Source organism: Martes martes, assembly GCF_963455335.1.
Source record: "Martes martes genome assembly, chromosome: 15".
NCBI lineage: Eukaryota > Metazoa > Chordata > Mammalia > Carnivora > Mustelidae > Martes > Martes martes.
In genome coordinates this window covers 3,905,687-3,931,267 of record NC_137903.1, presented here as the reverse complement: position 1 = coordinate 3,931,267, position 25,581 = coordinate 3,905,687, and the positions used below count along the sequence as shown (strand labels likewise).

At 46.7% G+C, this 25,581-nt stretch overlaps 1 protein-coding gene across 1 annotated transcript in view; it reads right to left on the bottom strand.

The window, feature by feature from the left end:
• LOC308355592 (gamma-interferon-inducible protein 16-like) overlaps nt 1-20,466 on the bottom strand; it is a 57,559-nt gene extending 37,093 nt beyond the window's left edge. The window contains exons 1-7 of the mRNA XM_080823910.1: nt 17,738-20,466; nt 12,490-12,774; nt 11,264-11,397; nt 10,654-10,821; nt 9,265-9,687; nt 7,692-7,880; nt 6,342-6,468 (exon numbers count right to left, since the gene is read on the bottom strand). Of these exons, the coding sequence (XP_080680036.1) occupies nt 6,342-6,468; nt 7,692-7,880; nt 9,265-9,687; nt 10,654-10,821; nt 11,264-11,397; nt 12,490-12,754 (1,306 nt within the window). The 5' untranslated portion in view covers nt 12,755-12,774; nt 17,738-20,466. The remainder of the gene's footprint in view (nt 1-6,341; nt 6,469-7,691; nt 7,881-9,264; nt 9,688-10,653; nt 10,822-11,263; nt 11,398-12,489; nt 12,775-17,737) is intronic.
• Between the last annotated feature and the right edge of the window lie 5,115 nt (nt 20,467-25,581).

The window sequence follows — 25,581 nt, the reverse complement described above, 5'->3', positions numbered from 1 at the left end:
AGAATCCAAGCTTGGTTGGAAATGCATTTTTTAAATGAAAATAAAATGACTATTGATACAGTTCAGTTGGGCTTGAGAAGATTGTATCTCACAGACACAAATATCGACTGTTCTTCTTTTGCCATTGATCATTGTGGCAAAAAATAGATAATCATAGCTGATTAAATTCCAGGGTTGCCTAATGAATCTTTTTCTGTAGAACTTTCAGAGCGATATCTTGAGAGAATGTGTATTAAGAGGGCCTCCAATCCATACCCTGCCAAGTGGGAAGACTTCACCACCATCGAGAGAGTGTCAGCAGATAGTCCTGGTTTTTTGTATTCAATTACCAGCCAAAGCTCCCTCTGGCAAGTCAAGACTTCTAATTCCATGTGTTGGAGAAGACAACTGAGCAAACATTGGACGGCTCGCCTTATGAACTTGAACAACCCGTTCACAATTGTCCCTGAAGTTTATAATATTGATCTTGGAAATCTTGTTGGCTCTCTAGATAAAAGAATAATACATTTAAGTATACTTTAACCACTTGAGTGGCCAAGGAAAATAAAAACAGTAAAAAATAAATAACTAAATAAATAAGGAAAGAAAGAAAGAAAGAAAAAAGCCCACCTTGCATAGCATTGAAACTGGAGACTGAAGACCACAGCAAGACACAAACAGCAACTGCTTTTCACTGTCACGCGTGTGCACGGGCAGAGAGGTCAACTCGCAGTGTCCATTTCCAAACAACGAGCGCTGTGTTGCAAGGAGTGAGAAAGACGTGCCGGCAGACCGCCACGCGGCCCCGAATGCCTCAGTCTCAGGGCTGTTCTTACAGCGTGGCCTTGAGCGTGAGCGTGGCGTGAGCGTGAGCCGGGGCTGTAGGAGCCAGCGTGCCAACAGACAGCCTGGGAGCAGACCGGCTCGTCTTCCTCGTCCTTTCTCCACAGTGGCCTCGGGTCACACGAGCTGCGTCACGATGCTCTATGAAGAGAAAGTCGCCTCATCTTTAGAAGGAAGTGTGAGCAGCAAGGTTGGGAAATAAGCCCACGGAGACGGCAGGCCACCTCCTCAGACCAGAGATACTTAGGAGTGCTGTGAGCTCGGGGCGCCCGGGGGGTGCGGTCTGTTCAGCATCCGACTCTTGGTTTCAGCTCAGGCTGTGATCTCAGGGTCCTGAGATCGAGCCCCGCGTCGGGCTCTGCGCTCAACATGGGTCTGACTGAGTTTCTCTCTCTCTCTCTCCCTCTGCCCCTCCTGCTCATTCTCTCTCTCTCTAATAAATAAATCTTCAAGAAAAGAAAAAAAAAAAAAAGAGTGGTGGGAGCTGGACACCACACGGGGCAGTCACCTGTGTGGTTGGACCTTACTTGTGTCTGACTGCTCATCGATGTGACCCATCTACCAGGACCCAGGAAAGCACTTTCCCAGGGAAGTGAATCAGCAGTACTGATTTCTGTATGAAAGTAACAAGAGTAACAGTGGAGTGCAGCCTGGAAGAAATTGTACAGCTCCTCAGGGTGACGGAATAGGACAGTGGAGAATGTCAGTATGTGCATGACAGACATAACTGTAACACAGGGTTTGAAAAGTCATATTCCATGAGATTACCATCGTTCCAAATGCACTTCAAGACATCCATGCATTTTACATTTTACTCCTTAAATCTTTTGCTCCCTCTCCAGTGCACTCGTAAGATGATCATAAGGTCTTAAAAAATAAAATAGGCTACAGATTATTGATTAACGTAGGATGCCATTTTCAGAAAAAGTTATGTGTATCCTATGCAGTGAAAATTGGAAAGGGCGCACATGAGGTTACCTAGATGTTGGGATTTCAGGTAAGTTACATTTTGCTTCAGTGACTTGTGGTCTGGATTTAGTCATTTTTTGCTAAGATAATTATGTGTTAATCACAAAGAAAGAAAGTAAAAAAAAAAAAAAAGAAGAAAAGATAAAAAAAACTGTAGCTAATACAGTTTTGCCATTCTGGCCCATGTAAGCTCGTCCCTTTTTCTTATGTGGAATACAACACTGTCCTTTTACACGAGGGGCCATTGGTATTTCCATGACCTATTAGACCGGCTTTTGTATTTATGGGACAGAGCAAGAGTCTGGCAAATCCAGGTTTCAGGGCAACATAATCAGAACAAATAAAATCATGCAAGCATAAAATGTAGCTTACTCTTTTTCATTTCCAGGTGTTTGTGTGTGGTTTTCCTTCTGTTTACCTTTCCCTAGACCCTTAAATGCTTGTCTTTTCCCCTGTACTTTCCTGTATGTCTCCGGGTATGTGGGTGGACATCTTTGATCTCAGCTTCTATATTACTTCTTGCCTCAATTAGATGACCCTCACGGATGCTCCATTGGACCCTGTGAAATTCTTAGCTTGGTATGTGGTGCTATTTTGTTGGGCAACTGTATTTATTGAGAACATACTCTGAGGAGGTCCTGAGTTGGTCACTTGGATAAACCTACCTTAAAAGACAGAAAGGGCATGTCTGCTCTTGAAGCTTATAGTGTAGGCGAAATGACAACTAATAATGGCAGTTGTCACAAGTGGTAGAAAAGGGGAAAGAAAGATCCGATGCCAGTAAATACAAAGAAGACATCTCCTAGCCCAACACGGGACCTACAGGAGGATTTCCTGAGAAGGAGACATTAAATTGGGAACCAGGGGATGAAAAAGGTTGTGTGAGTCCTTCAGTAGAAGGAAGTAGTGTATTGAAGAGACTCTGGGTAGAAAGCAAAGAGAAAACCTTCGAGAGACTGAGTCAGTAGACAACGAACCCAGTGCTGTGTTCACATGTATTCTTGGGAAAGCTGCATAGTTCTCTCCTTCTGCCAGGAAAGCCAAAGACAGAAAACTTCTTGAGGTCAGAAATGTCAAATTCACCAAGGGATGATACTCAGTATATGCATTTGATTAAAATGACAGTTCGAGTTATTTTAGTGGAAGACAAAATGAGGTGCTATTTTAAGACGCAAACACAGTAATATGTTTTAACAAAAATGGAGCAAAGAAGGAACGAGAAGAAAATATCTTATTTACGAGAAAATGCCCTTTTGTACATGTGATCTTTAACCCGGATCTTTCTCTACAAAATCCCTAATGGTCTTACTGCACGGAACTTCCTATAGGTGTCTAGACCTTGAGATAGTCTTTAGAAATGGCAGAAATCGCTGTTTGCTTTTAAGAGTAGAAAGTTAAATTAGTGAAAACCTCTGGAAACTGAAGTGCAGAATGTTAAAATCTTGTGAAATCCTAAGCAAATGAAGTATTTTGAAAGATTACAATGGAAAATCATACTAGTTGGGCTGATTTAAAGTCTGCTAGTGCTGGCTCTGTCATAGAGTGCCGTGAGATCGCTTTCTCCCCTTTTTGCTTTTTCTCCCAGAAAAAGAGTTTTGATCTTTTAGTTTTGATCTTTTAGGAGGTGATTTGGAGACTCTACCCACCAATGTTCACAATTTTAGATATTATTAGGAAAACCCCAATTTCCTTCCTGCAAGTATCTTGTTCAAAATGAATGAAATGATAGCAGAAATACCCTCTTTTGTCTTGAGATATATTCATAGCTGAAAAGAGTTACATTAGACCTTTCTCATCCAGGAACCTTAAATGTGAGTCAGTAGAAACCAAGTCCCTTATATTAGACCCAAATGGGAAGGTGAGTCACCCAGTTGCTTGTCTCTCCTTCCTTGTTCTCAGAGTGGCTGTGGCAGGAGGAGATGTCGGGAGAAGCGCGTGTCATCGTCCTCCCTTGATGGCACCTCCTGGGTAGAGGAAGGTCTGCTCTGAACTCCTTGAGGTTTCAGTAATGTGTGACACATTCTCCTAATTATTAACAGCTGGCATTCCTGGAAAACTAACAGAGGCACAGCGCCATGAACATGTGAACCTTCCTGGAATATTTATAAATGTCTTTTTCACATTTCACATTTATAAATGTCTTTTGCCTTCTTGACTATGCCTCGGATCCATTATTTCAGTGATTGAATTTCATTATTAGTCTTGCTTTTCTCAATTACACACAGAAAACACAAGTGAGTAATGAGCTCATATGACCACAACGATAAAGCTTTCATATTCCCAAAGAGCACTGAGCTTGTGAGAGGGCTGAGGCTCTGATAAACACTTTCCTTCTCTGTCAGGGATAAGGAATGCACTTCGGTGAACCGTAAGCCAAGAAGTCAAGTGAACGGAGCCCACCGGGAGTAGGTATTGTAGTGAGCTGTTATCTGGGCTACAGGGATGAGGCCACGACTGGAAATAGGGTCCCCACATAACAGCGAATCACAGAGACTGCGGTCATCTGAAGGAAGAAACTGTGTTAATTCAGGCCCGTGACGTGGAAGAGAAGGTGAAGTCTGTATTTGCAAACGGTTTTACTTCACTAGAGCGTGGACAAGTCAGCAGAAATCAAGGGCGATCGGCACGAGTCCTACAAAAATCTGTGAGTTTTCATGATTCTTTATCACAGACTTTAGTATTCCTTATGAGGATGCACTGGGCCAGTCCTAAGAGTAGAGAGGAATAGGGCTGTCTGGTGACTCGGTGTGTTAAGCGTCTGACCCTTGATTTGAGCTCAGGTCATGATCTCAGGGTCGTGAGACTGAGCCCTGAGTAGGGCTCCAAACTCAGTGAGGGGAGCCTCTGCTCGATATTCTCTCTTTCCATCTCCCCCTGCCCCTCTGCACCGCTCCCCCACCCCTGTTATCTCTCCAAAATATACAGATCTTTAAAAAAAAGAAAAAGAATAGAGAGGAACATTAAGGACCTCAGAGAGGGTCCAGTGAAAAGACCTATTCAATCAGGTTGAGGCTTGGGTTCAGTCTTGGCAGGATGGGTCTAGAGCCGTCCACTCTGCTGTTCACCCCTAATATGCAGCCTCCTTGTCTGGTTAGTTGGTTGTCCAGTTTGGAAAGATAGGTCTTACTGGGTAACACTCACCAGCCGGCACGGTGTCATCCTTCTGCTCTGGGCTCAACCCCACAGCAGCTGCTGGGCCTCCCTCGATCCCAGCCCCAGTGAGAGCAACCAGGGCTCAGCCGGTCAGTGAGGCCCCCTGTGCGGAGCTCTCGTCACTCCGGACGCCAGCTGCGTAGGTGCCACGCAAAGTGATGTTTACCATGTGGCCGGTGTGGCTCCCAGGCTCGGCTCTGACACCTGCTCCCTGGCTGCGGTCAGGAAACCCTCCCAGGTAAGCCCCTCACCCCCGGGGCCTCTGTGGTACTTACCTGCCGAGTCTGCTTTCCCTCACCCCCATCCCGGGAGGGAGTCACGCTGTTGCGCCTGGGGGGAGGCTACTCGGCAATCCCCAGAAACCGAGTCAACTGTGTACTTACATGTGGATTTTAGGAATTTAATTTCTTTAGGTGATATGTGCCGGCACTTAGAGTAGATGCCAGTCACTATTTTATAACTTTTTGTTCTTTGTATGTCCCTCCTTGGGTCCCATGGTCTGGAATCCACACACTTAAAATGTGAGAATAAGAAAACAGCACTGAGGGCGCCTGGGTGGCTCAGTGGGTTAAGCCGCTGCCTTCGGCTCAGGTCATGATCTCAGGGTCCTGGGATCGAGTCCCGCATCGGGCTCTCTGCTCGGCAGGGAGCCTGCTTCCCTCTCTCTCCGCCTGCCTCTCTGTCTACTTGTGATCTCTGTCTGTCAAATAAATAAATAAAAAAAATCTTTAAAAAAAAAAAAAAAAAAAAAAAAAAAGAAAACAGCACTGAAGGGTAACAGCGTGGTGTACCTCCAGGTCGGGGGAGGGGACCCGGCACCTCCCCACAGCTGGAGATGGGGAAGCGTCTTGAAAATATTGGCCTCTCCGTATAAATCAGCAATCGTGCTTCTTTCCGAGAAACCAGTGACACAAATGCTCCCCTTCAGAGAGCATAAAGGCAGAAAGGAGTTATTTATTGCGGGGGGAGGAAACTGAATAAACCTTTCTCCGGGGCACAGGATTCACTGATCTTCAGATAGGCTGTGGGACCGACCTGTGTCACCTAAGGTGATCCCAGTGAGGGCCTTGCCCTCTGGAAGTCACAGTCTGCACGCAGACCCCCAGTTTGGTGAGGTCCAGAGCCGCGCCCCGCGCCCCGGTGGCTCACAGCACACAGACCCACCCCCGTCACACAGCTCACTGATGGTTTAGAGAGAATTCGGCAGACGATGCCCTTTGTAAAAGGAAGTTTTATTTTTTTTTGCACTATAACTGTGTTAGATACAAAATGTAATATTCCCAGAAAATACAGAAAAATACAAGTAAATTTTATGAAATAAAGAAATATAATCTACAACACAGATATAAAAAGCCCTGATGTGCTGGGCTACTCCTGCCGCGTCTCTCTTTAATAGAAATCCTCAGTCTTAACCAGACCGCTGTTAAAGCCCATGAACTGATCCAGGGGTGAGTTCATCATATCAAATTCCACCTTTACATCACAATTGGCGGGTTCCTTCTTGCTTTTCCTAGCCTTGACGACCTTAGAGGAGAGAGGAGAAAGATGCGGTGAGACCCTAGGGGCTGCAGCGAAGGTGTGCAGCTCTTCCTCCCACCTGCATTGAGTTTCCTGCTCTGTCAACGGCCCCTGTCCCCTTGGAGCCTCCTTCTCTCTCTCCTGCGTCCTGCACTGTACCAAGGAGGGCTGTCGCCTGCCTTTCAATGATAACGACAGTCAGGGCCTCTATCAAAGAAACGGGAAGAATGGCTGTGTCTTCGTCACTGTCTCAGTTCCCAGCACACAGTAAGCCCTCAGCCAGGCGGTTTCTTGTTCGTATGAATATACACTTATTATAGTATTATTTCTCTTGTGCAATATCCTTCACACCCATGACTTTAAGAATTATCCTTAAACTGGCAAGTGCTGCTGCTGCTTGCTGCTCCTGCCTCCAAACCCGGCCTCTCCCTAATGCATCTCTCCAGAGAGTTACTAGAATACTTTTGCTAACATGTCAAAGTCATCAGGCATTCTTCTGCATGAAATTTGTCAAGTGGTTACTTACTTTCACAATGAATGTTCCATTTCTGTTTATTCCTCACAAAAGAAAGACACCATCTGCTTCCTGACCCCTGTTTTTACTCCCCGGCCTCATCTTGCCACCGTCTCCACATCATGGCATTTCGGTTGCACAGAAACTGTGTTGTCTCTCAGTTTTGAGGATATGTGTCCCTCATTGCCTTTGCCTAGAACTCTTTCCAGTGTCTACTTTGCTGCGGAAAACTACCTAGTGTAGACGGATTTCCATTATTGTGTTGGGCAGTTAGATAACGTATATGGTCTCCCCTAACCATGTATGGTCTTACATCAACCCTGTGACGCAGAGACTGTGACCCTTTCAGAGGACCTCAAGCTCCTTCCCCAGCATCAGGCAGGTGGTGACTCCCGAAGCCAGGACTCTAATCACGTCCGTCCTATTCAAAGCTCTGCTCTCAACCGTGATGAGAAGTTGCCTCCCTGCCTTCCTAACGTCTTCAAATATTTCCTTATTTAACCTAAGCGCCCTCTCTTTTTGCAATCTGTGTGAATGTCATTTCCTCACAGCCTTTTAAAAATCCTCCACTTAAAAATGAACGCAAGGCATGGCTGTGTTCTCCTCCCACCTGCGGGACCCTGTGTGTCCGAAAACAGGAACCTGGTGCCCTCAAAACCTGAACAGAATCATTTGCCTCTTTCGGCAAGCCAGCGTTCCTCTGTACGGTTCCCACCTGGATGAGGCTGTGAGTTCCGCACGTCAGTTTCAGCTTCTGATCAATTGTCTTCAGCTGAAGGCAGAAGAGTCGAAGCTTGTCTCCTTCCTCACACTTGATGTTGTGCCACCTCTCGGTCCCCACAACCTCCATCATTCCTGTGCTATCCTGTATCTCGTACACTGTCGTCTTCCGATTCACTTTTTTCTGTAACAGAAACGCAACGTTCAGTTTCTGAAGTCACAGTAGTGACTTTCACATGTACGAAGAAGCCCCTGGTGGCACAGGAAATGCTGGACGTGAGAAAGCAACCACAGGCGCGATGCACACACCGCTGTGGCAAGGTCTTCTCGGAGAACTTGCCTTTTATTGTCCTGCTTTCGTACGTTCTTCCCCTTTCTCGTTCTAGATATTTTCTCTCTGCGATTCTAGAACAATGAGGTTTCTTCCTATTTTCTACTGCTTCACCACAAGGGAAGCGTTGATTGCTAAAGAAAACGGGAATCAGAGGAGCTGAACTCTGGCGGACTCCTTTAGCTCCTGTCCTTAGGCAGAAAGGAACGGACACGACCATGACTATTCGTTCAGTCCGTTTTAAGAAACTGATGTAACAAGTCAGTTTCCAGTAACTCACTCTTTTTTTGAACCTTCCTCCTGTACCCACTCTAATCCAAATCTTATCTCCACTGACTACGATCGCAGTTCACAATCTATGGCTTCTCATTTTCTTAAGATATAACTTCTCAATTCTATAAATGCATTTCTATGGTCTCTTAAAGACAGTGTAAGAAAGGAATGGGAGTAAATTGAGGGGCCATCTCGAAAGAGAGGCATTTAGGATCATGAAGCGTATAAGATCGTATGAGATCCTCTGGGATACCAGGGGAGCTCAGGACAGTTCGTAAATTCTGGGGATTATTGAATGCGTCATACCAAGGAGTACTCATGGACATGGTATAGCAGTAAAACTCTCCAGCCATCCCTCCGCCTTTTGGGGAAATAATGGAATTAGACTGTCACGTCTTCCAAATATCATGCAATAGGAAAGCTTAGTCTTCAACTCTTCATAAATAATGTATTAAATAAACAGGTTAGAGGACACAGCCTTGAATGATTATATTATTTGCCTACATGTTGAAAGTATTCCCGTTCAGGAGAATAGAAGCCAATAATATTTATCGCTCTGAATGTGTGTTACAGCCAGAATTAATCTTGGTTAGGGCAATCTGCTATTCAAAGTAAAAAGTAAAAGAAAAAAAAAGATTTATAGTCATGGAGGAGCTCAGCAATATAATTATGATTTATACCCTGTGCTGTCCTTGCTCATGGAGGGTGAAAATAATTACCACTGGTGAAATGACAGATTTCTAGGGACTCTTTTTCAAAGAACTTGCATGAAGGTATCTCGGTTAGCAGACGAGCAGGGCCCTAGTCCTGTTTCCTGCCACGTGGCACACTCGACCTCCTATCTGCAGTCGGGTCACAGGCCAGAGCCAGGCTCCACCCCCGGGCCCATGTGCAGAGCCTGGCCAGCGAAAACACTCAATTTCAGGTGCGGATGGAGAGAATAAAAACCATTTTAAGGGATTACCTCATGCAGCAGAAATAATCCATACACAAACGTTCCTGATGCTTGCTTGTAAAGATTATCGATCTTGGGGGTTTCGTTTGCTCGTTTGATGATGCTGTTTGGGACCACGATCAGCTGGAAAGGGTCTGCTTCGTACACGGACGAGGTTTTGTTTATCTCCAGGATTCCTTTGCACTCATAGTAATCTAATATGGTAATGATATTCTCTTTTGTGAATTTCTCCTTCAGGCTGTTGTTCAAAACCTTCACATGGAAAAACTGAGTGGGAGTGGCCACCGTAGCATGAAACATTCTGGTTTTGCCCTCTTCTGGGGACTCGTATTCGAATGGCTCCGTTGCCTTCAGTACCAGGACCGTCAGGGGGCCCTGCTGAAGGACACGTCCTCTAGGAGCAGCGTGATGTGGGCCCTTCACCATCTGGTTCTGTGTCGGACAGAAACAGGGAAACAGACTTACAAGTCTGGGCAAGGAATTCCAAGCAGGTCACTTTCTTACATGCGAAGCCTTCATGGTAGCAGGGGGACCACAGCAACCCTCAGGGAATTGCCTGACAGAAAGGAAAAGCTGACGAACCAGTAGCTTCTCTAGCAGACGCACGAGGTAGCAGACAGTGGCCCAGGAGCCCAAACACCTGCATTTTGACAGAATCTTTCTGAATGAAAGCCTGATCCTCGTGGAATCGGGGATGACCAGAGCCTCGCCCAGAAGGAAGATTCAAGTATTTTATTCAAATATATCCCCCACCCATTTAGTGTTCAACGACTAAAGAAAACGAAGTGTGAAAAACAAACAACGGGACGGCCCTGGAGGGGGGGACTGACGCCCACACAAGCCACGGAGACGCGGGGTTCTCGGTGTATCTGGGGCCCTACTGAGGCTCCAGCTCATGTCATCCCCGCTCGAGAGACAGGGCTGTTAGGGGCTCCCGATTGCCCATTCTCCTTGGCTCCGGGGGGGGGGGGGATATGTGGCTGGAACCATGAGTCCACAGCAGTGCTGGGTGGCAACAGGAGGACAGCTGTGTTCACCGCTAGACCCCTCGTCCCCCGTGGCCTGGCCTGCATGAGGACCCGGCGAATCGTGTCATGAAGAGGAAACCACCTTGTCTGTGCCGTGAGTGTGGCGGGCAAGGATGGGCCTTGGGTTCGTGGAACCTGGAGCCGAACCATTCACCCCCACCGTCCCGAAGTACTTAGACTGGTCTGGCCCGGGGCAGGCCGCACGGCGACCGCCATCGTACTTTCCGTGGCTGTGGCGTCTCCTCATGGGGCCAATCTACCCATAACAAGGGGAGCCCCTTTGCCCAAGCAAGCTGGGAGGCCTGCGACGGACAGCGGCGGTGGCTCCTGCCTGCGGGAACGCTTGGCAAGGGTAAGCGGGGCGCGGTACCTGGGGAGGGGCGGGGAAGAACGGAGCTGACGCTGAGGCCTGGGGCTGTGCAAGATGGGCGGCGGCTGCGGACGTGGGGCCTCCCGGACGGCAGATGGGCCCAGTCTGCGGCGGGGCCACCTTATTCTTTTTGGTCGCGGCCGTCCCTTTGGTGGCAGTTTTTCTTTTCTGAAAGAAGTTTAATGCTCCTGTTAGCGGTTTTCAGTATTAAAAGAAGCACAACACAGTTTCATTACTTTGCTGCAGATTCTTCTTACAGGGAGCGTGGTGTCCTGAGAAACGCCAGGCGTCCCCGGCTGTCACCTAGAGAGACAGGCAGTGGGTGAGGGCGGGCAGAGCTGACAGCCCAGCAGGGCGACGCTCACGGATGCAGACGTGTCGCTCCTGGGGCCACCCCCGAGTCGGGAAGGGAAAAGCTCCAGACTCCAGAAAATCTGCATGAACGAGGTGACGCCATCACATTTATGTGCCTCCCTTTGCCGGCCCGAGGCGCGAAGCCCGTGACCCATAACGCCTCCATTGGGCGAATCGGCGCTGTCAGGACACTGACGGAGTCCCGTGGCAGAGCTCCCGCCTGGGCCCGGGAGCCCGTGGTCCTCCTCCGGCTTACCTGAGACTCGGCGCTCCCCTCCTGCGTCTCGCACCTGCCAGCGCGGCTCGTGGTGGCGGCCGCCGGACAGAGGCCCGCTCCCCCCTGCTGCTTCTTTTTCTTGGGAGTTTCTTCTGTTCTCGTTTTCTTTGCAACTGATACAAAAAACAAGGAGGACACCCTGAACCCGGAGCTGAAGCAGTTTCAAAGCCAAGTCCTCTCAGCTCCCGCTTGGGATCTGGGTACCCTCGAGTGTGTCCGCCCTGCAGGAGCCAGCCTGGCCCAGGGGGACCGACGGCCACACCGCAGGCCGGGAGCCTGCGTCCCGCTCCGTGGTGGTTTCCGAACTCACTCCCCACGCCCTGAGCACGTCCTCCCCGTCCTCTGGCTTCCCGTGTGCCTCCACCCCACCCTTTCCCAGGCCTGGTCTCCCATCATTTCCTTAAAAGTCCTGCTTGGTCATGTTCTTCAAAGGATCTAATAAAATAACAGAAACCAATGAAAGGACATAAGATACAGGTTGGTGAGGCGACAAAATGGCGACATTGACCTTTGGATTTTTAAAAAAAGTTTTGTTTCACTGTGTTGTCTACCAGAGGCAAGTTGTCCATCTCTCTAAGAAGTAGGTTTTATGTTAAGGACACTGCACCCTTGTTACCGGAGGGGAGATGATCACGTGGCAAACAGTGTTAGTAGAAGAGGCACATTCAGGGGCACCTGGGTGGCTCAGTGGGTTAAAGCCTCTGCCTTTGGCTCAGGTCATGATCCCAGGGTCCTGGGATCGAATCCCGCATCGGGCTCTCTGCTCAACGCGGAGCCTGCTTCCCCCTCTCTCTCTGCCTGCCTCTCTGCCCACTTGTGATCTCTCTCTCTGTCAAATAAATAAATAAAAATCTTAAAAAAAAAAAAGACATATTCATTGGTCGAATGTAATTATTTTAAAATTAGTGATTATTTTGTGATTTGCCAACGTTTCCAAGGCCGTGGAAGCCTCGCGCTCTCACGTTCTCCCTCCACCTTTCACTCTCGTCCTAACACAGCCTCCAGCGCAGATCGATCAATCCGTCCCCTTCCCGGGAAAGGGGACACCCAGGGCTGTCAGCATGTTGGTCCCCACGTCCTGTGTGGTCCCAGTCGCTGAGTCATGCCCTAGGAAAGGGTATGCCAGCCTCAACCAAGTACTCTTCTACTCGATTTGGGGAAGGGGGACCAGGGGGAGCAGTCAGGTGCGGGGTCTTCCTTGTTACCTTTCATCTTCTCATTTCTAAGTTGCTTAACAACGTCCTTAAGTGGTGGCATGTCCTTGAATAGGTCGATTAGCTTGTCCACACAGGCAGGCCCTGGGAACTTCTTTTCCATCAGGTCAGCAATCTTGACCTTGTTATATTCTTCTTGCATGTTGGTGGTGAGTCCCAGATCATGGGCCAGCAGGGACTTGACTATGCTGAACTGGTACTCGTTGATGACCTCCAGTCCCTTCAGTAGAATAATTTTCTTGTACTCACTCCCCATCTCTCCGGGTGTGGCTGAGCCTGAAAGAGAAAAATACCGTACGGTGTTATACCTTCATCCGGATGATTTAAAAGTTCGTTTGTGTCTATGTGAGGGAGGCACCCATGCCAAGGTGTCGTCCTTGCGTGTGTGTGACAAAGAGGAACTTAATTTCCAGGTGTGTCACTGTGGGAAATGGGTTGAGAACTGCTATATTCGGGACTTCTAAGAAATTCTTTCCTTTTAGTAATGATAGTTGAGTTGGGTTGGGTTGGGGGTGGGTGTGGCGGCAGGAGGTCTGGAAAGAGGCAGTTGATGCCCTGTGTGGAGTGTGGGCTGTAGGGGTTCAGAGTCCCCGCTGCCTCCTGCCATCCCGTGTCGGGGCTGCAGTCTGCCCCTGGATGTCTGCCGGCTGGCTCCTGACTCTGCAGCCTCTCGCTCCCAGTGACCGTCTTCCCCCCCCCCCCGTTCCGCACTGGGTATCTGCCCAGCGCACCTGACTCTCCCCTAGTCAGCCCTTCTCACATCCTCCCTCCCTGGGGCTGGGGCCGTGTTCTCCGTGTCCTCTGTGCCCTGGTCCCGGGCTCTCTCGTGCAGAATCACAGATTGGCCAGAATAACGTAAGAGTTGCTTGAATTTCCTCCTGTTGGGCTACTTTGTCTACTCAGTTATCTCTCCATACGCCACACTTCTAGCCGTCTTGAAATCCTTCAGTAGTTCTCTGTTTTCTTTGGGAAGTATTCCTTGGTCTTTAGCCTGGGTTGGAGGCCTTGAATACTGTCTCTTCCTGACTTCCCTCCTTTCCAGTTTTCATATTTAAGCTCCAGAAATTTGCATGGCATTGTGCTATGTCAGGCTCTCTGCATGAATCGTACTTCTTACCTTTTCTTTGTTTCTTCTTCTTCTTCTTTATTTTTTTCCTGAAAGGTAAATCTAGAGAATATATGGTCTTCACGAAACTAGTATAATGCAACTTCAAATTCTGCCAAGTTATGTGCATGTGCAGACATGTTCAGCCTGAATCCAATCGTATTCTTATGCTGGGTATTTTTACATAGTGTCCTAAACTCGGAATCTAACTCAGCTTATGAAAATCACTATGTGTGAAAAATGCCGCTTTTGTCATTATTTTTTTTTCTCTCATATCTTCCCTCAACACATGACTCTGTAAGCAGAAGACGATTGTTAACAGCTTAGACTTGGGAGTTCAGAAGACTTAGCTCCTAGATCATAATCATGCGACCACACACTTCAACAGATAAACTCGAATGTGAGTGAGCGATTTGTACGATGAGATTGAAGCCTGTCCCACAAGAAGACAGAACGAATTCAGAAATAGAAGATAGAAAACGCATGTGAGACTTCTCAGGGTACAAGGTCAAAGTGTCCAAGAATAAAATATAAAATGAAAAGGAGAAAATATTTAAAGAAATAATGAGGTACACTTCTTGGGATTAAAATAACATGAACATCCTTGAGGAACTGGCCAGCAGAGAGCCAACTAGGAAAGGACAGGAAAAACCCACATCAGGACATAATGTAGAGAAACTGAAAAATATCCAAAATAGCAAGAAAAATTTGACGTCCAGAGGAAAAGAGTGGATCATTTACAAAGTTTCAGATTCACATTTTCAACGGCAAACTGGCATGGAGTACCTACGTAGAGTATTTCACCCAAATTCTATATCTACACTTTTGAAATTTCCCAAAATCGTGAAAACAAAAAGTTGTGTGGATGCGTGTCAATTTGATGACAAAATTTGTTAGAAAAATATCTGATGTGAGATCTCAGGAGCCTATGCAGATTTTTTTTTCTTTTTTAAAAAATTCTACCTTAGAGCAGGTGCTCACGTGTCCTGCCGGCGTGGTTTTGAGTGGCATCGTTGGGGCTTGCAGCTGAGGGCCAAGAAAGAATTCTCGAGACATCTTTGGTGCAAAAAGGCGGTTTTATTAAAGCTCGGGGCCAGGAGGACTCAGGGGCAGAAAGAGCTGCTCCTGCACTGGGGTTGAGGGGTGACCGAAGGCAAACTTTGGGTTTGTGGGAAGTAAAGATAAGGGAAGTTCGAAAAGGACTTTCATATGCTAAAGAAGAGGCACAGGCTACTGAAGGCTTAGCTTTTGCCAAACTAAGGTTGTTTTTGCCTCTGGCAAAGCGTTACCACTAAGACAGCAAGGAGCTTAAAAAGAACAAAAACAAAAACAGAAACAAAAACCCAGACAGCTGGGAGCTTCCTGGAGGAAGGTTATCCCCTGCCGGCCTCAAGTCCGGCTCCCCGGGCTGCAGGCTGCAAGCACCTTTAATCCTATCTACATTTCTTTTTGTCCTGGTTTCCCACAGCATTGCCCTACAACTGGCAGTGCCTGTCCGCTGAGAGCTGGGACTCAGGTCTTACTACAAAATCCACGAGCTGTATGTGCCCCAGACAGCCTTCCTAAGTCACTCAAATTCCAAATTCAAAACATATGTGAACCCAAATGTTTCAGAGAGGTGTTGCCAACCTAAATTGGAGAAAAAATAATTTTGAAACCAGAATTCTGTGTCTGGGTCCAATGGCACTGAAATGCAATACAACAAGATGAATCTGTGATACTGACCAACACAATAGACAGAAGATTTGCAACAAGAAGACAGCCAAGCAAGCAGTGTTTTGGAAACAGTGTTCCCCAAGAAAATACATGAGGTCAGGAAAAAAGAAAGAAAGAAAAAAAAAAGCTGCCAACTAAAAAGAGAGAACAAGACCTTGGTAGACACTCCCAATATTTTAAAAATAAATAAGGCCCCAACCGAAGAGAAACAAAACAGGAAGTAGGTCAACATGGTGGGGTGGGTAGGGAAGAAAGAGGATGTGCTATGGCCTGTTAGGCGGGGTGGAAGATATAAATTTGAAAGTATTGCAAAGAAGAAGAGAGCACAGAATGAACAGTATAGATGAGTGTTACAACGTTGTTAACACACAGCAGTTCACCTGATGCACATCAAGTGATAAACCCACTAAAAGGCAACATGTCTAAACTGGTTTTAAAAAAAATCTACATACGTGTCATTGACAAAAAGTAACTAAAGGTTTGTTAAAAAGTTGCTGCTAGAAGCTGTAGGTGGAAACATTTAAGACAGCAATGGATCTGTCAGGGCAGCCTTCAACAGACCTTACCAAAGATTTCAATCAGAACTGGAGTTTCAGGGCATGACAAAAGCTCTACCTTCCAGAAAGACGCAGCAGTTTTAGTTACGTATTGGCCTAACAGTCATAATATATACTTTTTATTAGGAGCTTCTATTATTCATATTATAAATAGTGTCATGGAGCGTATTTCTCACTATATATCCATATACATGTGTTAACAATTGAGAGAACTACAAGGAAGAAATGGACAAAATTGTGATTATAGTTTGATCCTAGCATATGTTAGTGACTGAACAAAGCAAGAAAAAAAGCGGAAAATACCTAGAAAAGTTGACCAACACTGCTCTGCTTAAATAAAAAGCTGATCTAACACTCAGGAAATTCCGAAACTTGTATTTAAGATGTTACATTTCTCTCCAATGTACATGAAATGTCTGTGTACTTGATGAGGGAGCAGGAGGCTGGCTGAGGACAAAACAAAAGCTGGCACCTTGCACCCCCTCTCCACCCACTCCCCTGGGTATTGTGTGTGACATTCCTCAGGTACCCCTGACTGCCCTAAGAGAAAAACAAATAGTTAACTTGCAGAGATCACAATCCTGCAAGGCAGGAGTCTTCCTTGGTTTACAAATGTCCTGGACATCTACAAACAAAGAAGTTACCTTATCAATAGCACAATTTCCAGAGGCAAATAACTCATTTCCTCAAGCCCTAAATAAAGTTAAATTTCTTCTAAACCCAAATCTCACTAACAAGGACACTTGATAGGAGAGATGTGAAACTTTATCTCTGGATCTCCAAGATAGTGTCGAGAATCATTCCCAAGCGTATGGCCCACTAATATACATCTAAAGGGTCTCACAAGAAGATTTTTACTACTAGTAATAAATAACCTTTCTCCCAACAATAGCTAGCCCCTCAAAGTCCTGGAGACCTTGCTTCCAAAATTCCTTAGAGACTAACATCACCCCCTTTGTTCTCACCTACCCAACTCCTGTGTATTTAACCAGCCACTCCTCACATCCCCGGGGCAGCCGCTCTTCCTGCCCATGGGTCCTGTCCCCGTGCTTTAATAAACCACCATTTTGCACCAAAGATGTCTCAAGAATTCTTTCTTGGTCATCGGCTCCGGACCTCAGCCCACCGAACCTCACCTAGGTTCTAGAACTTCATCATACTGAGCCCTACAGAACGACCAAAGCATCTTCCAAAATGTGGCTACAGATTTGTCTCCAACCACCTGTTTTCCACAAACTCCACCATTTCCACAAACTGGACCATTTGCCTCTGCCTCGGAGGAGCCCGGGGAGCCCATCTGCCACCACGACCTGAAATGCTGTCCGCCACCCCTGGGAGAGCGAACCCGCAGCACACGCTAGGGCGCCATGCGCTTGAGCGACCGCGCCCGTGAACTTGAGAAACGTTCTGCTGTGTGTGTGTGCGTGTGTTCTCCTGTTTTGTGCAAGTGGGATAATACCACAGAATATAGTTTGTGTCCAGATGTGTTTTCTTGCTTCGTATCATTGCCTAATTCTTTTTTCATCCCACCCCCCTGTGCCCTACCCCAGCGCCCACCACAGCCGGCAAGTTCCCTGGGCCCCCTCCAGGCAAGAAAGCCAAAGCCCACTTCCAAACGTCAGCTCGTGCTGTGGGCGCCCGCAGGGTGGATTCTGAAATCTGCACCAGCCCGAGATACCTACTGTCCCAGGTGGTGGACGCATTAGGATGAAGGCTCTGAGATCCTCACTTTGCAGCACACGGTTGCTGCCGTCCCTCCCCCCTGCCCAAAGTTTCAAACACTCCCTGCCTGGCCTCCCGTGATCCTGTGAGACGGAGGGAGGACCCACGTGTCCTCCGCACAAAGCCTGCCCGGACTCACCTCACTGAGGATTCTCCCGTATTCCAGACCCCGAGATCTTCCTCGGAAACGTAGCAGTTAGTATTCGTTGGGCTTGAGGAAGAAGGTAACTCAGCCAAGCTCTCAGAATCCGAACTTCAGGGCGCTGCAAACTCCCGAAAGCTGAGAAAATAATTTCTGAGAGGAGAAAATGGCGGTGGGGAGCATCACAGAGGAGCCGCCTCGGCTGCCTCCCCGGAGCTCGGCCCCCAGAGGCCGCGAACACGAAACTGAGTCTGAGACTCCTCCCTTTCAGGCCCTCAGCTCTGTTTCCCTATCAGAGGGGCTGAACGGCTTTCTCATCAACGTCCTAGTCTGAGGTAAATGATCACTTATTTTATTTAATTGTATCTTTTTTTTACAACGTCTGAAAGGAATTGCAACATTATAACTTTCTTAACCGGCAGACTTCGGTGTGGGTCAGAAGACACCAGAGCCCGCTCGGCGAGCCTCAGAGACCGGGAAGGAAGAGTGAGTCACCAACCCAACTTCCTCTCCGTTCACATAGCAACCGGGGCAGGAGGCGATCGCGGGGGATTTTTCATGAGTAAACAAGAGTGACTAACAGGCTCATGTCGCAGCAATAACTGCTTTGATTTTTCGCGGGCCAGGAAGCTTCTAGAAGAGTTGAGGGCCCGATAAAGACTGTTGTCTACAGAGTTTTTTTCTGTATCTGACAACGGATACCGTTCGGAGAATTGTACTCCTGAGACATCGGATAAATGGAGCCGTCGGCACCTCGTGCGGTGGTGACCTGCTGTCTGACTTGCAAGGAGGAAGGGGCCAGGAAACGAAAAGGGGTCCCGAAGACCAGGGCATGCGAAGGGAGAAGAAAACTGATTGAGTTCATTGGAACCAAGTCTGCGAAGCAGGAGTGTTGCAGTCTGGGTTTGAAAACCTTTGAATATGCAGGAGTGAGTCAGGCGAAATCAAGGGGGGTCTGGCTGGTGCCCAGAATATCAGCCTGTTGTCATGACTCCTTATTACAGACTTAAGTTCTGCTTACGTGGGTGCATTGGGTGCTCTTAACATGAGGAGTGGAGGGATGCTAGGGAGGTCAGAGGGCCCCAAACCAGAGGCCAGGAGGCAGAGGACAGGAATATCCATAATTCAGGATGTTTCCTTTTCCCCGTACTAGAAACTAACTTCCGTGGGGGTGATGCCCTCCATTGTTTCTCCAGTGAAAACACACAGGCTACTGGCCCAAAGGGAAGTCAGAACAAGGCGCCTACATCCTTGTGATGTAAGTTTAGGATCCTGGTAAGCTCTGAAAGCCACGACCGGGAAAGGATTCTGGAGACGTCTTTGGAGCAAAAAGGTGATTTTTATTAAAGTGCAGGGCCGGGACCCCTGGGCAGAAGAGCCGTGCCCTGGGGTTGTGAGGATTGGCGGATTATATACTTGGGAGTTGGGGGAGGTAAGGAAAAAGGGAGGCGTCCAAAAGGACTTTGAAATGTTAAAGACCCTCAGGATACTGGCCTGGCTGTTGTCAAGCTAAGGCAGTTTTCCCCGTCTAGCAAAGCAGTAACATTGAGGCGGTTGGGAGTTTCCTAGTGGAACCGTTTTACCCTCTCCCATCTCTAGTCCTTGTCTGTAGGCTACAGGTCAGGAAGAAATTTAACTTTGTTTACATTTCCTTCTGCCTCAGTTTCCCACATCACTCGTGGAAGGGAGGGTGACGTTAGGGCTCCAAGAAATTGAGTTAAGGGTCTCTGAAACTTAGCCTATTGATTTGTAAATCGGTAAGACATCCGTAAGACTGAGGGAGCCTCCTGTCTTGCTAGACTGTGATCTCTGTTAGTTAACCAGTTTTTCCCCCTTCCCTGAGCTTTAGGGCAGCTGGGAGTGCCTGAGGAATGTCACACATATCCAGGGGTGGGGGTGGGGTGGTCCGGGGTGTCCGCTTGTGCGCTGTCCTCAGCTTGCCTTTTGCTCCCTCATCACATCTGTGCACTTAGAAGTGTAAAAGGCAAACCAAAGAGTGAAAAACAGATACGCCTTTTCCCTGACTCCTAGTCAGTGGTCCAACAATCGGTGACTTGGGTCATTCTAGAAATACACCTTGGCTTATCAGGCCCTCAACAAAGTAAAAGACCAGTGTTCCAGAATTTGCAAGGCTTCCTTGTTGTAATGATATCAACCCACTGGGAGATGGAAGAACTCTTAATATTGGGGGTGGGAATGTCTGGGAAATGTGCGTGATCTCCTGTCCTCTCAAGTCCTGTTCCCAAGTGCTGACGGAGAGGACCTCTTCAGTCAAGAGTCACCACCAGGTTGATGCCCTTTGTCTGTGTCGCTGATAGAGACGTCTCCTACGGGGAGGAGCTAGAGCAGGGAGAGGGCATCCATACCGAGAAATAACAGGCAGGTCCTTAAATTCCGTCTTAGACCTTGGGCTCCAGATGAAGGTCTAGAGAGCTGTAGTTTCAGAGAAGAAAACTGGGGGGCGGACATCGGGCCGAGTACTGTCCAATCGGAACTCCCCACCTCTGGTACTTCAGGGCCTGAACAAAACCTGTTCCTGAGCCAACCAAGCTATTTACACGTTTACCAAGTTATCCGGCACCGGAATTAGTATCTTACAAGAACCGACACTTGGCTGTATTAATTTTCTTTGTGTTTTTTGTCTATTTTACTGTTTGTCTGTTTGCTGTTTACTCTTTTGTTTTGTCTGTTGACCTCCGTTTCACAATATACAAAATCAAATTTGTGTATCGACTTCTGTTTATAACTTTGTTATTTCTATATGCTAATCATTTGCTTTGCTCCTTTTTTCCCCTAATGTTGGAAGACGTCAATTTATATCAATTATATTAGTACTCTCTTTTTTAAAATTAAAACACTTAAAGTGATGTTTTTTCCTCTTAGCAGTACTTTTGCCTGGCTCCCTAGGTCTTAAGAGGTGTGATTTTATCACTCCCAATCATCTTTGGCATTAAGTAATGGCTTATTATAAAATGTGTTACATGATTTAAAGCACGTTGAAAATGTTCTAGATACCGTATTGTTGATTTCTAATTTAGTCTTGTTGTGGTCATGAAATATGCTCTAAGTTTTCAGAGGTGAGTTTTACTGAGACTCACTTTAAGTCCCTGCCTACGTCTTACTTTGGTGAGCAGAAAGGTGTTTTTTCTTCTTGTTCTATCAATTACTGTGTCAGAGGTTTTAGGTATCCATGATTGTTGATTTATCTTATACTGTATTAACGCTATTAAGTTTTGCTTTATAATTTGAAGCTTTAATTAGATGCATTTTGTGAATGGCTATAAATTTCTGATAAATTGGCCAAGGTAATTCTCGAGCTTCTCTTTTTGTCTTGTCTCTAACCAGCTTTCTCTGACTCATGTCAGAGCTTGGCTTAGCCTTAGTTCAAGTGGATTTGTGTAACTCCCACGCTGTTTTCCTGCTCCTGCTTATTTGTCATGACTCAAACTCAGACTCATGTCAGGGATTGGTCTGGGTTTTCTTGGGGTGTGTTTCATAACAGCCCCTACTCCGGTGCTCGGGCCTTCTTCCCAGGATTCAGGCTTTCTGGTGTCAAGCTGGACGACAAGAGTTTCTGTCTCCACTTCAGCCATCTGCACTGTCCCCCAGCACTGTTTGCTGTCTTGTGCCTCTACAGTTTTTCAGCTTTATTGACATGTCACGGACACATAATACTGTGTCCCTTTAAGGCATGTGTGTTGATTTGATACACTTACATGTTGCAAAATGATTGACCTGAGCCTTAGCTAATACCTCCTTCATATCACTTAATTGCCATCCTCTCTTGTGCTGAGAACATTTGAGGTCTGTTCTCTCAAATATGTGATCCGTGTTGTTGACTACAATCACGATGCTGTGTATCACACCCCCAGAACCCGCTCCGTTTATACCTGCCGGTTTGAGACTTTGACCAACATCTCCTCATTTCCCTGCACCTGCCTAGCTCCTGGTAAGCTACACTCTGCTCTGTTTCAGGGAGTTCAGCTTTTTTTGCATTCTACGTAGAAGTGAGATCATCCAGTATTTGTCTTCCTCTGTCTGAATTATTTCACTTAGCTTAATGCTTTCTAAATCCATCCATGTTGTCACAGATAGCAAGATTTCCTTCTTCATGGCTGACTAATATTCTACTGTGCATAGACACCGCATTTTCTTTATCCATACACCACTGATGGACACATAGGTTGTTTCCATATTTTACCTATTGTGAATAATGCTCCAGTAAACATGGAGGTGAACTTTTATCTCTTTGATATCCTGTTATCCCCTTTGGATATATACCCAGAAGTCTGATTGCTGGGTCATATAGTAGTTCCATTTTCAGGTTTTTGAGGAACCTCTATCCTGTTTCCGACCGACAGTTTGCATTCCCACTGAGAGTGCACGAAGATTCCCTTTTCTACAACTTTGCCAGCATGATTATCTCTCGTGTCTTTGATAAAGGCCATTCTAACAGGTGTGAGGGGGTGTCTCATTGTAGCTTTGGTTTGTGTTCCCTGATGATGAATGATATTGACCACCTTTTCATGTACCTGTTGGTTATTAATATGTGTCCCTTGGAAAAATGTCTATTTAGTTTAACTGCCCATTTTTGAATGGGCGGATCGGGGGATGGGACTCGGTATTTCACTGCGGCTGGAGATAGGGAAACGTCTTGAAAATATCGGCCTCTCTGTATAAATCAGCGATTGTGCTTCTTCCAGAAAAACCAATGACACGAATGCTCCCCTTTGAAGAGCATAAGTGCAGAAAGGAGTTATTTTTTTGCAGGGGAGGGAGCTGAATAAACCTTTCTCCGGGGCACAGGATTCACTGATCTTCAGATAGGCTGTGGGACCGACCTGCATCACCTAAGGTGACCCCAGTGAGAGCCTTGCCCTCTGGAAACCACAGTCTGCATGCAGACCCCCATGTTGGTGAGGTCCAGAGCCGCCTCCCCACCCCCCCACCGGTGGCTCACAGCGCACAGATCCACCACTGTCACACAGCTCACTGTTGGTTTAGAGAGACTTCGGCAGACAATGCCCTTTATAAAAGGAAGTTTTATATTTTTGCAGTATAACTGTTTAAGATGCAAAATATAATATTCTTAGCAAATGCAGAAAAATATAAATTTTATAAAATTTTACTTATTTACTTTTTGGATGTTATAGATAAACTGTAGTGTTCCAGAGAACAGGACACTGTAAGATGAAATTTTTATTTAAAAAGCAAACTAGGGGGAGGAGTCAAGATGGCGGAGAAGTAGCAGGCTGAGACGACATCGGGTAGCAGGAGATCAGCTAGACGGCTTATCTAACCATTGTGAACACCTATAAATCCAACGGGAAATCGAAGAGAAGAAGAGCAACAATCCCAGAAACAGAAAATCGATCACTTTCTGAAAGGTAGGACCTGCGGAGAAGTGAATCCAAAGCGACGGGAAGATAGACCCCGGGGGGAGGGGCCGGCACCAGGCAAGCGGCGGAGCGACGGGAGCACAAAATCGGGACTTTTAAAAGTCGGCTCCACTGGGAGACATCGCTCCAGAGGCTAAACCGGGGGGAAACCCAGGCGGGGTCAGCATAACGCCAGGACCCGCGGGGTCACAGAAGGACTGGGGGTGTCTGAGTGCCGCAGAGCTCGCAGGTATTGGAGCGGGGAAGCCAGCTACAGGGACAAAGCCGAGGAGTGAGCTCTCAGCCCGGGGTTACCTTGTGCCGGTCGCAGGCTGGGTGGGCTCGGAGCGCGGCCGCAGGCCGCGGAGACAAAAGCGACCCGGCGCTTTTCTCCAGCTCCAGCAATTGACTGCTTTCCTCAAGGTGTGACCGCAGGCCAGGGAGGCGGGGCTATTGGGCGCTTTGCTCTGAGAGCGCACTGAGGAGCGGGACCCCGAGCTCTCGGCTCCTCCGGGCCGGAGACTGGGCGGCCGCCATCTTCATTCCCGTCCTCCAGAACTCTACGGAAAGCGCTCAGGGAACAAAAGCTCCCAAAAGCGAACCCGAGCGGATTACTTAGCCCGGCCCCTGGCAAGGGCGGTGCAATTCCGCCTGCGGCAAAGACACTTGAGAATCACTACAACAGGCCCCTCCCCCAGAAGATCAACAAGAAACCATCCAAAACCAACTTCAGTCACCAAGAACAGCGGAATTCCACAGCAGGAGAAAGCAAATCCTACCTGGACAAAATGACAAGGCGGAAAAACTCACCTCAAAAAAAAGAACAAGAGGCCGTACCGAAGGCTGGAGACCTAATCAATACAGACATAGGTAGCATGACAGATCTAGAGTTCAGAATGACAATTCTCAAGGTTCTAGCCGGGCTCGAAAAAGGCATAGAAGATATTAGAGAAACCCTCTCCGGAGAGATAAAAGCCCTTTCTGGAGAAATAAAAGAACTAAAATCTAACCAAGTTGAAATCAAAAAAGCTATTCATGAGGTGCAATCAAAAATGGAAGCTCTCACTGCCAGGATAAATGAGGCAGAAGAAAGAATTAGTGACATAGAAGACCAAATGACAGAGAATAAAGAAGCTGAGCAAAAGAGAGACAAACAACTACTGGAACACGAGGAGAGGATTCGAGAGATAAGTGACACCATAAGACGACACAACATTAGAATAATTGGGATTCCAGAAGAAGAAGAAAGAGAGAGGGGAGCAGAAGGTATATTGGAGACAATTATTGGAGAGAATTTCCCTAATATGGCAAAGGGAACAAACATCAAAATCCAGGAGATGCTAAGAACGCCCCTCAAAATCAATAAAAATAGGTCCACACCTCGTCACCTGATAGTAAAATTTACAAGTCTTAGCGACAAAGAGAAAATCCTGAAAGCAGCCCGGGAAAAGAAGTCTGTAACATACAAGGGTAAAAACATTAGATTGGCAGCGGACCTATCCACAGAGACCTGGCAGGCCAGAAAGAACTGGCATGATATATTCAGAGCACTAAACGAGAAAAACATGCAGCCAAGAATACTATATCCGGCTAGGCTATCATTGAAAATAGAAGGAGAGATAAAGAGCTTCCAGGACAAACAAAAGCTGAAAGAATTTGCAAACACCAAACCAGCTCTACAGGAAATATTGAAAGGGGTCCTCTAAGCAAAGAGAGACCCTAAAAGTAGTAGATCAGAAAGAAACAGAAACAATATACAGTAACAATCATCTTACAGGCAATACAATGGCACTCAATTCATATCTCTCAATAGTTACCCTGAATGTTAATGGGCTAAATGCCCCAATCAAAAGACACAGGGTATCAGAATGGATAAAAAAACAAAACCCATCCATATGCTGCCTACAAGAAACTCATTTTAGACCCGAAGACACCTCCAGATTTAAAGTGAGGGGGTGGAAAACAATGTACCATGCTAATGGACATCAGAAGAAAGCTGGGGTGGCAATCCTTATATCAAATCAATTAGATTTTAAGCCAAAGACTATAATAAGAGATGAGGAAGGACACTATATCATACTCAAAGGGTCTGTCCAACAAGAAGATCTAACAATCTTAAATATCTATGCCCCTAACATGGGAGCAGCCAACTATATAAACCAATTAATAACAAAATCAAAGAAATACATCGACAGTAATACAATAATAGCAGGGGACTTTAACACTCCCCTCACTGAAATGGACAGATCATCTAAGCAAAAGATCAACAAGGAAATAAAGGTCTTAAATGACACACTGGACCAAATGGACATCACAGATATATTCAGAACATTCCATCCCAAAGCAACAGAATATACATTCTTCTCTAGTGCACATGGAACATTCTCCAGAATAGACCACATCCTGGGTCATAAATCAGGTCTCAATCAGTACCAAAAGATCGAGATCATTCCCTGCATATTT